The following is a 15,252-nucleotide window of genomic DNA, read 5'->3' as shown; positions in this document are numbered from 1 at the left end:
ATAGTTTATTATTTGTTGTTGATTTTATAATGTTATCACAATGGACATCCGTTTGTAAGGAAATTTCCCCAATAAAATCAGAATAATAAACAATTATTTGCGGTACACCATCTGCTACAACACACAAAATGTGTGTGGGGGGGGGGGGGGGGGGGGGGGCATCGTGTGTCACAGATGACCAAGTCTGGGACAAAATCAATCATTACCGTAGCTTGTTTTTCAGACGTCACGTGACCTCTTTCAAGATTATAGGATGAATAAATAATTAAAATTAGTTTCCTATGGACAAACATAGCGCGGGGGTATTTCCTGTTTATTTTGTTTTGGAAATGCTAAACGTGTGAAAACATCGGTTTTAATAACTTTAATGAAAGTTTTATTAACCTTAATAACTTCCAGAACATTCTAATGAACAAACTCAATCTACCTTATTGTCTCGATAGTCCCACAGACATGACAGAAGTGCGAGATCGGTCATGTTTTTGTTCATTTTCTGTTATCGTTGATGAAACTGATAATGATCGGTATTGCATATATTTGTAAATTTCATTCAGTTTTATTCAATGTTGAGTAATACATTTTCTACACAACTATTGTATGATTTTGTGAATTTGTATTGGTTATAAATGGTTAATTTTTGTTATTGAATTTATCCATTGTATATGATTATGTTAATACCATGAGTATTTGTACGATGATTTGTATTGAGCTGAATGATTAATAAATACTATTACAAAACAAAAGCATATTCACAATTTCTTTACAAATTCATTAATATAAGAGACGAGACCGCAAAATAATGACTAGGTGATCAGAAATTGAGAAAATTGTTATTTATTTTATTTTTCAGTTGTCTACCACCTTTTATCTGAAATATAATTTCAGATAAAGATAAGCATGCAAAATACGCGATTTCAAGCTCTTCATGCATGGTAAAATTCAACTTCAACTATATTCCGTTTCATTTCATGCCACATATGAACATAGCAATATGAAATACAATAGTCGGATGTAAAGTAAGAAAGTTATGATATTTTGTAAGTTTCGCTTTAATAATTTCACAAACAGTTATATGGACGTCCTGGTCGGTGTGCTAATGAAGTTATCATATGCAATACGAAATATTCTAATTCGCTCCTCATTGTCCTGTACGTATTTACTAAATATATTCCTCCCTGATCATGTGGTATTATCATTGTTAGAACATTTAATGATTCAGTTAAGTTGGCCCTTAATGTCAAGTTGGTAAAAATGAAATAGTGTATAATTCAAACAATAAACAAAAACAGTGAATGGTGAAATCATCGTTTGTATATCACTGTATTGGGAATATAAATGTTTTATGAAAAATAAGCAGAACTTTACAAGGCCACAAGTTTCTTATTTTCTTATTTTTTCAGGGTGAACTTGACCTTCAACATGAGATATGACTTGTGTGGTCTACCAATTTTTATCAGTATCTCTGTCCGAACGTCACGAACGTATAATTCCAATAGAAAGGGAAGACTATTAAAGGGGAAGTTCACCCTGAAGAAAACTTTGTTGTGAAAATAGCAGAAAAAATAGTACAAAATATTGGTGAAGGTTTGAGGAAAATCCGTTAAAGAGTAAGAACGTTATTAGAGTTCAAAATTTTGGATTTGTGACGTCATAAACGAGCAGCTGCCCCATGTGTTATGTAATATAAAATGTATGAATTTCAAATTTTGTATGGTTCCTGATGACTTAATTTTGTTTTCTGTTCATGATCGGGTATGAAATGATTTGTCTATTGATATACGAAAGTTACAGTGAAAACCATTTTAAATTTTCTGAGAAAATGACATTTCATTGATTTTTTTACCAGTTGCTATGTAGGAATGATGCTCGCATATGACGTCACAAATCAAATAATTGAAATTCTAATAACTTTTTAATTATTTGATGAATTTTTCCCAAACCTTCGGCAATATTTTTTATTATTTTTCTGCTATTTTTACAATAAACTTTTTGTCAGGATGAACTTCCCCTTTAAGTATCTGAGATTGTATGGCAATATTGAAGAAACCCAATATAAAACAATTTGGAAATCAATGCAATTAAGTAGTACGGGGTTGGGAAACGGGTCTTTTCAATTTGCAGCTTCAAACTGAATATTTGCAAAAGTATATGGCACTACTGCGATTTTATGGCATATATATTATCCTATCTGATTTTGCAGTAAATGACTGATTACTGACTCACGTTGTCAATAGCGCTAATAGAGCAAACATTTGTAATAGGAAAGGAATTTGTTGACTCAAGCAGGTGTTTGCTATCTAGTAAAGTATTAACGGCGTGGGGGCAAAGTTGTGATGACATGGGGTGCAATAAGGAAAAGAATATCCTTCGATAATGTTGTAAGCCTATTGCCATCCTCACGTAGAATTTGGTATAGTTTTGGAAAGAACGTGCTTTTCTAGACTATGGAACGCCGCACGTATCGTTACACAATATTGGTATTTTGTAAGCTCGTTCTCTTCCTCCTTCGCATTCCCTATTCGCTTCTCTTTCTCTATTTTCTCCTATATTGTGTGTTCAGTTAAACCATTAATTTTTTTATTATTTCTTCTTTTTCTTCTTGTTTTTGTCGTTGTTGTAGTTGTTCTACTTTTTTTTTCAATTCCCCTTCTTCTTGATCCTTCATATTTTCTCAAGACGCCTTTTTTTCTTTTCTTCTTCATTTTCAATCACTCAATTTGTGTCCCTTCTAATTTATTTTTTCTTTTTATTTCATATAATTCTCTCCTTTTTATATATTGGCATAGCCACTGTTTCTTTCACCCTGTTTCTTAAAATGTCTCCATTGCTTTCGTGATCTTTCTTCCCTCTTCTTTTTCCCTCTAAATAATTTGCCTGAAATTAATAATGGTTCTCTACAAGAAAAGCATTGCGAAAGTAACGTGGAAGCATGGACCTATTAATAGCTCCTTGGTTGAAGGTAGTTTCACGAAGTACATATATCAACAGTTTGTTGTTACAGAACTCGTCTTACGGCCACATGCCAGCCTGAAAATCACAAATTGACCACAAATTACAAAAAGAGCGCCACCTACCGATCAAAATGGAAAGATTTAAACGTATATGCTGACGTAATTGGTATGGAATTATTATGAAGTCTGCCAAGAGAGTTCTCACACCCTATTTTCGTATGAACACACACACACAACACACACACACAAATAATTCCTAGATAACTAAGCAGAAGTTGAACTAAACCATATAAACTGGTGTGGGATAATCGTAAAATTATAAGCCCAAGACCGTAAACGGCAGTTTCATTTCTCTGACCAATCGGAAACAGTGAAATAATGAGCATAAACTTTTCGGGGGGGGGGGGGCACACAATGGCATACAAGAACAACTTATATAAGGGTGTGATAAAGAAAAGCGGGCGAGCTGTTTTTAAATTCAAATCTAATTTTTTGACACATTTCAACAAAATACACAAACAATATTCTTATGCTTTACCATTTGAATTTCATCACAAGCAACATTATTATGATAGCAACATGATTGTATACAGAACAAGACCAGGTTTGGATAACATCAGCATTGTTGAATTTATTTTGAAACTATTCATTGCAATGGTGTACAATTTTGGAATTCGTTTTTTTTATCACGTGAAATCAGATAAATATTTTTTGTCACATGCTGAAAAGCTATTGAAGCTAGATATGAAGAATGACTCCACTGAATCTATAACTTAAAATTTTATCAACCTTTTTATTTTATTTTGTTTGAAGCTGTTGTCATTTGTCACAATTAAGATTAAAGGAGTACTCTATAGAAAATAATACATCCCTTTTATTAAGAATAGGAACACCTAAAATATAGATATAGATTGGTAGATTGGAATTGCCTGCTCCCTCTCGTTTATTTTCTTTTAGGGATTTCCACACAACGTCCTTTGAAAACTAAAAGAAGCATATTGAACTTTGAAGAACGTTCTGTGAATGTATGAATATACGTCTATATCTAATAATGATAATAATAGGCATTTATATAGCGCCATCTATCTAGAAATATTCTATTCCGAGGAGCGTTGTTATTATTTTTATTACCCCGGCTTTGGCTCCAGCTGCCTCTCAGCGCTCATGCATTCAATGAATTAATCCTGCCGGGTACCCATTCACCTCACCTGGGTCGAGTGCAGCACAATGTGGATGAATTTCTTGCTGAAGGAAACTACGCCATGGCTGGGATTCGAACCCACGACCCTCTATTTCAAAGTCAGAAGACCTATCCACTGCGCCACAACGCTCCAGAAAACATTTCGAGCTAACATGCATTTTACATGTTGACGTTGCTGGCGTAGTTGAGGTTGATCGGATTGATCGCAACTCTTTGGAAGGATGGGTCCTGTATTTGCGTGTCATAATCGTGAATTTGGTCCATGGAACCACATCAGATTTATTCATTTCCGTTCACAAAGCACAACAAAAAAATCAAAGTAACAATACATAGTCAAATCTAAAGTACAATATCAATCGGAATAATGCATAAGAATTAGAAGGTATAAACAATGAGAACTAATGAGAACTAAAGTAACTTTCACTAATAACTATATAAAACAGAACGGAGGGGCTAACCGAGAAAAGCAGAGCTTGTATGGGAGGCAAGTCCCTGAACTTTGTTTCAATACTTAACTTAAAGACATTACAAAACTATAGTGTAAAGGAGAGACGGAAGACAGTTTAAAAGAAAGCTTTACAAAATATCGAAGATAACAACGAATGAGTGACACAAATTAGAATTAATGATAGAGTTATAGACATTATAGAGTACTGTGAACCAGACTTCATCAAACTCTGGTGTATTCAGCTTAACAGTAATCTACAAACATTTTTGTTTTACGATTGGTTGCATTGATTACAATGTAAAATTAATCTTAAAATTAAGCATACAATCAATCGCCAACCTTCATGTAAATGAAGGGTCGTATGGTCCAGTGGTTACAGCATTGTACTCATAATCGCAAAGTTGTGAGTTCAAATCCCAACTCTGCCATTGTCTTCACTTTGAAAAAAAGGGCCCGAGAGTGATATCTATCGTCTATAACGTCAGCCAGTACTACTGATTAATCTAGACGTAAAATGTTTCCTAGGTAATAGGTTATACCAGCTTGGCGTTTACCAGCAAAATGCTGTCCTGCCGAGCTCCTATGGGAGTTACCATAAACAGAAACAGAAACAAACAGAAATTGACGAAGATCATACTATTATTTTTTTTTATCCCGGAGAAGCAATTTAAGGACAAACAGAGCTTTAATAATTCTCGGTTTCGTAATTTCTGGGGTGTTTAATAACTGACGACAAAACTAATGAACAAAAATGAAATAATTTTGAATTTCACGTACCTTGGTGAATGAAAGTTGATGCCAATACAAAAAAATACTATCGGTTGGTGTATTTCCTGGAATCATGGGTATATTATTATTTATTATCATGATCAACTAACATAAGAAAGTAGAGAAAAGAAGGACCAGGAATCAAGTTATTACCTTATACCTGGGTCACATTTGATCTAAGGCGGTCGTACGGCGAGTCGAAAACAGCCGTTTTAACATTTTTTCTGTACCAGCTACATAATTTTAGTTTGAACAAAATTAATAAAACGGCAGTTGACTCGTCGTGCGGCCAGTGTAGAGCACATGTAATTGAGGAATAAAAATTACATTTTAAAAGTGAGTTCTTGTACAAGGTAAGTAAAAAAAGAAGAAAAAATAGCCCTGATTTCAGCATTCCGTCACCAAAAATATATAGTCACCTCATACATGTCATAGAAATTCTAATTTATGGATAAAGGTGCAATAGTCCAAGAACGTATGCTACTGTTTTTGTTATCAAAATTAAAATCATAGTGTATATACCTCTTCTCTATATGATAACGTATCACTTGTCCCAGTAATTGTCAGCTTACCAACAAATAGTGAAGTGAAACAATTTCACTTTCAGTCACGATATGAAGAAGTATAAACTCTGTGGCCCCTGGTTTGCACTTTGTGTAAAAACAGTACTAAAAATACTGCTGGAGGAAATGTATCTAAAATTGCATCACATAATATTACGGTCCGTATTCTGAAGTCGGTTTTAACTTAAAGTCAGGTTTGAAGTTGTGGTTTAAGTATGGACAGCCAATTGTCACATAAATCACTATCAGTAGAGGTATCATAATTCAGCTCAATTGGCTCTCAAATCATTCATAATTGTCTAGGAAGTATAAATAGATGATTGTCTTCACCATCAATGAATCAGGAAAGAGCACAGTACACATTAGAAACATGCAACTTAATACAAATTTTTATACTCTTGGCTCCTCATCTGAGTTTAAGGTAAACCCGACATCAGAATATGGACCGTAAGATTATGTGATGCAATTTTAAATACATTTCCTCCAGCAACATTTTTAGTACTGTAAATAAAGAGCAAACCAGACAAACGGATTTCCATATGGGCCAATAAGAGTGACCCAAACAAGATGTTCTCTTCGGGTCAAAGGTCAATTGTAAAATACCTGAGTAAATTGTTATTTTTTTTCACTACGCTAATTAGTTTTAATGGATCAACCTCCCTGATAAAATAATAACAGTAATACAACTCAAAATGCTGACAATTCATCACATTCTTTAGGAATAAAACAACACATCGAATATTAGAGTTCAGCTATATTTTGTAAAATAAATGGTAATGAATATGCTATAGATGGGTAGATGTCATAACTTTTACATTTTATTGCATAGCATCAAAGTAATTCCATATTTTCATACCAAGCATCCACATGTTGCGGCAAAATATGAAATTAAAAGTTATTGAAATAAAATTTGATCATCTTTTTACATTACAGTGGAAACAAATGAATAAATTTGAGTCCATATAACAAATTATAAGTAAAGAGGTAACACAATCAGCTTACAAATCGTACATTCAGTAAGACTTGAAAATGTTTTACTGAATCAATGTATCATTTTGATCAGTGGCACTGTGAGCCAAAAATATTGAGGGGGCAGATATGGCGTAACGGGTACAAAAGTGCAAGTGAGCGAAGCAAGCGAGCAAAATTTCATTTTTTAAATTACAAACTCCAAATTTTGTGATAGATTTTGACATAACATCCAGAAAATATTATCATACTTCACCCTTATCTACGTCCCCCTTTTTCCTGGTCGTAAAAACTGACTTTGATATGCCATAACTTTGTAATGCCTTGTCCGATTTTGATGTTGTGTAATTTTTTTTTTACTTTCCGTTATCTGTCCAGGGATCCGGAACAACAAATTTAGCAATCATTGTAAAACATTTTTAAAACGATTTATTGCATATAATACAATGTACAAACATTCATGAAAATCAAGCTACGATTAATTGCTAACGTTTGTGTACAGGGACGCTAATCATCTTATTTTACCACGGAGAAGGGGTTAAGGAAATAAAAAGCTTCAGCAATTTTCGGTTTCGTTTTTTTCTGGGACGTTTTGTAACCGAAACCAAAACTGTTGAAAAAATAGAACAATCCATTTAGAAATTCACGTACCTTGATGTATGAAAGTTGATACAAATACAAAAATGATACTTTCGGTTGGTTAATATGTATTTCTTTGGTCCCGCTTTACAAAGTTATGCGACTGATCAGATCAAGCCATAATTATGGGAAGCTAGCAACGTCAACATCATTGTGGAGCGTTGTGGCCCAGTGGATTAGTCTTCGGACTTTGAAACAGAAGCACCTTCAGCACCCCACTTCACAGGGCCATGCCAGACCGATAGAAACTTCTACTTTATTTCTAATGGTTTATCATCAATGTATTTGGTTGGTTTGGTGTGAGTTAGAGTCTAGGTGTGATTGTAGCAATGTGTTTCAATGCAGAGCTGTTGTTCAATTGAAAGAAAAAAGAACTTAGAAAAACCCAAAATTGATTGATTGTTCACATATCTAAGATTAAAAGAAGTGTCGTTTATGAAAGGATTGCTGATCTGGTAAATCCTTTACCCTGCATTTTATAAAGGAAAAACCGCCAGGCAATTCGGTCACTCTTGGCCTATTTTTGGAGCAGCCCTTTTACAAAGATCCTCAATTCTTGAAGGCTGCAATTACAGCAAATAGCAAACCACTGACTGACAACCTTTCAACTGCATGGCATTCGTCATGCAGCACCAAATATTTACTGATTTGAAAAGATACCATTTGAATTGAAATGGGAAAGGTTTTAAAAAAAGGCCTTCTTCTAAGAAAATACTTTGCATGGAAATCATTAATCAAATCAAATCATTTATTTTCACAATAATATAAAAAAAAACATTACAAATATGTACAGAATATAGGAAACAAACATGATTGAAAAAGGAAAGTGAACCGAGTTGATCAAAAGTAATACAAAGATATGTACATTACTTCGGGGGGGGGGGGGGCAAAGAAGACAAAATAAGTCTTAAAATCAGGCACCCAACATGAAATAAACAGAAAAGTGCTAATGATGGCAGATGCCAAACACAATTCCTCCCATCAAATTAACAAAAGGGTTCACATTTTAGCACAGGAAAACCTTTCTATAGTGACCACCCCCCAAAGGAAAATGTGTCTTTAAAAGACAGCAGGATGCTACAGACACATTCTTATACACATACTCTACATCCATGGTGAGCATTTTTTTGTTACCCTAGGCAGGTGGGTGCTATATAGACAGGATACCGCTAAATCTAGTTTGATTGTATTGGCTCCATGCAATTAACTATTACTTCAAAAGTGCGACTGCACACGTTTATTATAAGAGTACACAGTTATAAACAAATGTTAAAATTTACACCGTAAATGAAACACTGACAGCACCTCCTTTATACACTGTTAGAAAATTTATCCTTAAAATAAAAGAAGTTCCTGCAGCAGAGTCTCGAGAACACCTGTATCTTACCAGATTGCGTAATCTTACAGGAAATTGGTATTTGGTGTATGGAACATTACAAATTTCCTTTAATAAAACACCCTTTTTTAAACATTTTTTTCTTTTAAATTGCAGAAAAATATCCTGTTTTATGAATTTACAGAATGATTCCGTTATTGCTTGTTGCAAAAATCTTCTTTTTCTTTTTTTCTGTAAAGTCTGTGTTTTTTTAATAGTGTACGGTGGAATGTTAAACCTTTATGTGAAAAGGGGATTTACAAACTTCACCTATTGGCTATCACCTGCACCATGAAAGTTTCATCTTTGCACCTTTTAGGGTGCATGATATTGAACTAGAAAAAATATTATTCTGAACATTTCATGGATTCGTTCATCTCTGCACCCTAGAGGGTGCTCAGTGCACACATACATGTGCACAATTGCACTCATTCATATCCCTTAGGGTGGTGCTATTCTACCAACCTCCAGGGCTAAAATCTGAACCGCTATCAGTGTCACATGGAGACTCAAATGATAACAATTCAACATATATATACGTCATTTACCATAATCCACTTGCGCTACAATTATACCGTTTTCACATTGAAACACTCAAAGGCGTCGAAAACGTGGGAGCAGATTTTTTTAAAGCCGAGTTACAGAGTAAAAACAACAGAAGAAGGAAAGAAAAGGTTACAAACTGAGAAAAGTTAGCAAACTAAATTGATTGCTGTGTACGAGATTAATACGTATATATATGTTTTTGTGTTAACACAACCAGAAAACAAATTAGAAGTCAGAAATTTGCTTTCAAGCGATATGCATTTTCAACGTGACAATCAGGAATTCTTGAAGCTCCACAATAAAGATGGTCTTTCAATATCATTCATTGGGAATCAAATCATTTGTCTTTAGATTAACGGTCAACCTTGCTGTCAATTCATCGAAGAAATATTCCCGTCCTCTAATGTCTTCAGGCCAATGTACGTACGGCCTGCCGTCACTAAGGCACAACCTAACTAAGAAAGGTAGTTCTTCGCCAAGGATGTCTTCCAGGAATAACAAAAGGACAAACTCAGTCTGGGTATCCGTCACGTGGTCAATAGCCGTTCTGAACTTGAGCATGAACCAACGATCCTTGATAGCGGCCCTACTGAGCACTACGACCGTCTTGTAACTCCGGGTAACCGCATAGTCGACCGCCTCTAAGTAATGCATTCCTGCGACAAGATCGGCATCACCATATACCTTCCTATTGAACTGTGGAAGCCGTTTTTCTATGACCACTCGAAGATGTTCCCGGACCCATGCTTCGTCATCTTCGTGGAAAATGACATTCAAGTCGTACTCGTAATCGTCATGGTCTCGAGGATCTCGCACCTCCATGTAACCAAATGCGGCCAGTTTTAGAAGAAAGAGCCAGCGTCGTAACTGCCATCGAAAATGATAAACTAACATAATGGTTGCTATCAAGGAAATGACAGCAATTGAAGGCAAACAGACGATGTAGAAGTTGAAACCACACAGTTCAGTGGGGTTGAAGTCTAGGAAAGGCTTGTCTCTGAGTGGCTCTAACGATGCTATACCACAAATCGTTTTATCCTTTTGAAGAAGATTTACTGCAGGTGTACTAATGACCAAACGGACAAGCCACATTAAATCGCAATCACATGCGATTTGGTTATGGGATATGTCAATATACAAAAGCGAAGATATAACAGGGTCAAAAGTACTTTGATTAAAAAATGCTAATTGATTTCCCGACAGGATGAGGCGAGATAAATTTTGGTTATTGGAAAACACACCACTGTCAAGGTATACCAAACTATTTTCAAATAGATCCACGGTCTCTAATGTCCATAAGCCCTTTAGTGAATCAGGATGGATTTTCGTAAGATAGTTTCCACTTAAGTCTAGAAATTTGAGAGATTTTAATCCTGTGAATGCGTTAGAATGGATACTTGAGATACTAGCCATTCGAATGGTCAAATTCTGCAGACTTGAGAGAGATCGAAATAACTCATCTTTTAATTGACAGGGCGATTTATTTCCATCCAGAGTCAAAAATGTGAGATTAAGCAAACCATCAAATAAAGACACATTTAATGTTGGAATCCATAAATGAAACCACAAATAGGAATGAGATATGTCCAAATATATAAGAAATCTTGATTGGTTGAATGATGATCCTGGTCTAAGTCTCAAATCTTCAATCTGGTTCAAATGGAGAGTATGGAGGTCAGGCGTTACTAATTTGAATTCTCTAATATGAGTACCGGTAAGCCATATAGTTTCAAGTCCATTCATTTTCAAGAAAGATGTTGGTTTCACCCAATCGAGGGCATTTGCATTCAAAAGTAAGTACCTTAAATTTCTTAATCCCTGGAATGTCGAAGGTAGGATAGTGGTTAAAGAATTGAAACTTAAGTCTAAATATTCAATTAGGTTATTTTCCCAAGTGTCATTATATGAATTTATCGTTTTTATTTCATTATAATTCAAAATCAAATAAATTAATTTTCCCATTCCTCGAAAAAAGCTTGGTTCAAGCTTTGTTAATCTATTCCCTGTGAGATCAAATCTAGTGACGTTTGTCAAACTTGAAAAGATATCAGAATTTATTTCGATGTAATTACCCCTTAAAGTAAGATTAGTAATAATGGAATTGCGCAGGGAATCGAATAAGTCACTTGGAATCGAAAGGTGGGTACAATAGCTAAAACTGAGTTCTTTTATCTTCGAACGGGAGACACCGAAAAAAATATCTTTAAGCGTTTTTGATTGGAAACGTGGTCCTCCTATATTTAATGATCGGACTTGAAGCGATGCAATTACACGATGATCGACCAAAACCATAGGGTTATCGAAAAGATTCAGACTGTCTAGGCTGCAAGTAAAACGGAACGTTTCGTCGATGAGCATGTACAATTTGTTACCAGACAAATCTAAGACGTCAATTTTACCACACAGGCTTATATTGATAAAACTCAACTCATTGTTGCAGAGACTCACGAGTTTTACTGTTCGACTCCACCTAAGAATGTCATCCGGAAGTGATTTCAAGCCTGAACCTGACAAATGAAGTAAAGTTAGTTCTGTTGCCCATCTCAGTAGGCCTTCACGTGGAAGTAGTAGACCTTTGTTATAGGATATGATTAGTTCTGTCAATGATTTGAGGGGATGGAAAGTGGAAGGATGCACTTTGCTTATGGCGTTGTTGGATAGGTCTAATTTGGTGATATGAAGGTATCTTTCAAAGGACGAATTGGAAAGCTCAGTGATACTGTTATGAGCGAGCAGAAGGATTTTAACTCCGTCCGGGAGATCTTGTGGGACGGTGGTTAAACCAAGTTCTGTACAATCCGCGGTCTTTGAAGGAACATCAAAATCACATGTGTGTGCGGAACCCTCCTTGTCCTTGTAGGGCAATGCATTGCTATCCGCATACGGTGCTTGTTGTAATAGCAAGACTATCGATAGGTTAATGGCGACGCGAAGCATTCGCCGGGCCAAAGCCATGATGAAAATCGTCTGTAAAATAAAGGAATATAGCAATGTAACTTTAAGACCGTCATTTTAGCAGCATGCACAAGATTGGTGCTCGGCCCCATGGGCGCTTTCATTTGAGATTGGTCAATATATAATCAAGATAATTGTACGTTATGCATGACCCGTTGGAAGTGCAGTTCAATATTTGAAGTAGCAAGAACGGGGATTATTTAATCAATAAATCACTTATTAACTCATTTATAAAGTTATTCATTTCCTTACTTATTTATTACTTTATTATTAAACAAAACATTTGGTTTTATTTGAAAAGGACGGCCACTTCAATAATCATAAAATAATGCAGAATGCTTGCCAGGGTTCCTTCATACAATATGTATTGTTACTGGCATGACTGGTATCAGCAATTATCACTGTAATTATACAAATACTACTGCTACTCATTGTACTACTATTACTACTACTAAAACTACTGCTACTATCAGTAATGCTTCTACTACTTTCACTTCTAAAACTACTTGAACAGCAAAAACAAAACAACAACAACAACAACTACAACAACAACAACAACAACAACTACTACTACTAATACTACTATATTATACTACATGTCTTTGAAATAGGGAAAACAAAACAAAACAAAATACAAACAAAGAGGGAGAGACATTCAAACTCTCTTACCCGAAATGCTTACAATGTAGGCGAAGATTGGTGAACTCAGGTGAAAATAACCTCACAGCAGCCAATAAACAGGCTTTGCATGTTAATTTTACTGAGTAGACTGACTAGAAACCGATCAGAATTGTTCTTTTATAATGGCGATTAATCGCTTACTTTTGTGCTGTATACGGAGTCGCGAAGAAGCTTTGATATTCGGAGGAATCAAGAATGGAAAAATACGCGGAAATATAGAATAAAAAGGTAGGAAATTTGATGTGCCGTAGTTTGGATTTAATAAGGATCGATCTCTCTGGGAGATGGCATGATAAATATGGCAAAAACAAAAATATAACAAAACAAAAGAAAACAAAACAATAAGCTTACGCGGAATTACTAACTTGAAAAATTCGAGCAAACTTGAGAAATTGATTGGACACGTTGTGCAAGGGTATTATGATCTTATTAGCTTCATATTACATGATAAAACGTAAAAGTTAAGTCTTTTTCATGACCATTGTATTGGCCTATATGGCAAATGCATACATTCGCTATACCCATATTTGATATTTTGGAGAAAATTTGTGATTATTAATGTTTTTTATTAAATACAAACTCGATCTAAAAAATTGAAGAAAAAAAATGGGGCACGCTTATTTGCACAGTATTTCCCCCTTAGAAATATAGACCTACTTCATTGGAGGTAGTTTACAAAGAGCATATATAAAAATCATAAAAACATGACTTTGTGTCAAATTACCATGCCGAATAGCGCGCATGCGTGTACGTATGCGAATCAGGGAAAAATGTGAAATATTTGAAAAAAAAAATCGAGCGATGTCCTTCCTTTTTTGCTTGCATGTCCAAACAAAAAATATTAACGATAAAGTGACAAATGCTGTTACATTTACAATCGTTTTGTCATAAAAAATGACGTGAAAGAGAAAATGAGGTGAATTTATTTTTTTTAAACTTATATTAGTTTACATTTGCTTGTCGGAAAACTTTTGAAGAAAAGAGGGTTTTTACGTCCTTGGTCGAAAGAAACACACATAAATTCTAATAATGATAATTATAAGAATGATTCCAAATGTACACAGCATTTGATTGGATTACAGTTCAGAATGTGGCTTCCTTCATTTTGGCGCAAATTCAATTGTTACACATTAAACAAAAGTAGTTAATGTTCAGCCAAGCATGAATAAATAATTTGTTTTTATTGTGTCAAAACGCTTTAGAAAGTCTATGAACACAAACACACACACATCACTCAGACACACCCGAACACAGATTTATGTATGCTCTCGTTATTCGGTCTGTCAACGTTAACCTATTAATATGACATATGGAGAACTTGGTTCCAAATGAGGCAAAATCCACTTTTGACCAAAACTTTTGTTTTCCATATAGATATATGCATCCTAGACGTGGGAATGAAAATGCACCATACTGTATTTGAAAATAGGTTCGGGACGATTAGCCAAACTTGATTGCAGTTTTATTCCAAAAAGGAGCCATATCCTCTATAATTTGGGAAATTAAGATTGGCTAATTACTTGACCACATTACCTTATAGTTTATTTTTATGAATATTTAGCTGCTTTGGAATACGGCACCGACAAATCATCAAATAACCAGAACTTTATTATTTCTTGACCATTTTCTGTAATTGAGGTATCAAATTAAAATTAAAGAGCAGATATTGAACCTTTTACAAATGTGGTTTTCTTTTTGAAACCCTAATACAGCCCGCTAAATTACTTTTTGGTATCCCTTCTTCAAATTGTTCTTGCTCACTCGTGCGTGAATGAGGAACAATCTAAGTAATACCAGATTAAATAGGAGATTCTAAGCTTTACAATGGTATGTCATTTGTCTATTGTATTTGTGAATAAGTTATGATAAATCATCGATAAATCTCGGTTTCGTTGTTTGTGGGACGCACAGCATATTGTGAAAGAAATGGATGAAGAGAACAATATTAGGCGTAGCTTAAATCAAGGCTCCCCAGAGCTATCTGGCCTTTGGAAAAATTGGTGATGCCGAAAAAATGTCTCTGCTGGGAATCGAACCCGGGCCCTCAGCTTTGAACGCCAGTGCCTTAATCACTAGATCCCAGAGACGCGTTAGTGGTTAGGGCGACCCCGATCCGATTGACCGTCAGATAGAGAGATTTTCGACACAATAGCAAT

At 35.0% G+C, this 15,252-nt stretch overlaps 1 protein-coding gene across 1 annotated transcript; it reads right to left on the bottom strand.

Annotated features, from left to right (window-relative positions):
- Positions 1 to 9,283: 9,283 nt before the first annotated feature.
- On the bottom strand, positions 9,284 to 10,873 carry LOC121419717 (leucine-rich repeat and immunoglobulin-like domain-containing nogo receptor-interacting protein 2). Its single transcript, XM_041614174.1, has one exon. It carries the CDS (start codon positions 10,871 to 10,873, stop codon positions 9,779 to 9,781), a length of 1,095 nt encoding a protein of 364 aa, XP_041470108.1. The 3' UTR covers positions 9,284 to 9,778.
- Between the last annotated feature and the right edge of the window lie 4,379 nt (positions 10,874 to 15,252).

The sequence above is a fragment of the Lytechinus variegatus genome, chromosome 8 (genome assembly GCF_018143015.1).
Source record: "Lytechinus variegatus isolate NC3 chromosome 8, Lvar_3.0, whole genome shotgun sequence".
In the NCBI taxonomy this organism is placed as follows: Eukaryota; Metazoa; Echinodermata; class Echinoidea; order Temnopleuroida; family Toxopneustidae; genus Lytechinus; species Lytechinus variegatus.
The sequence above is the reverse complement of the archived record's forward strand: the minus strand, read 5'-3'. Positions and strand labels throughout refer to the sequence as shown.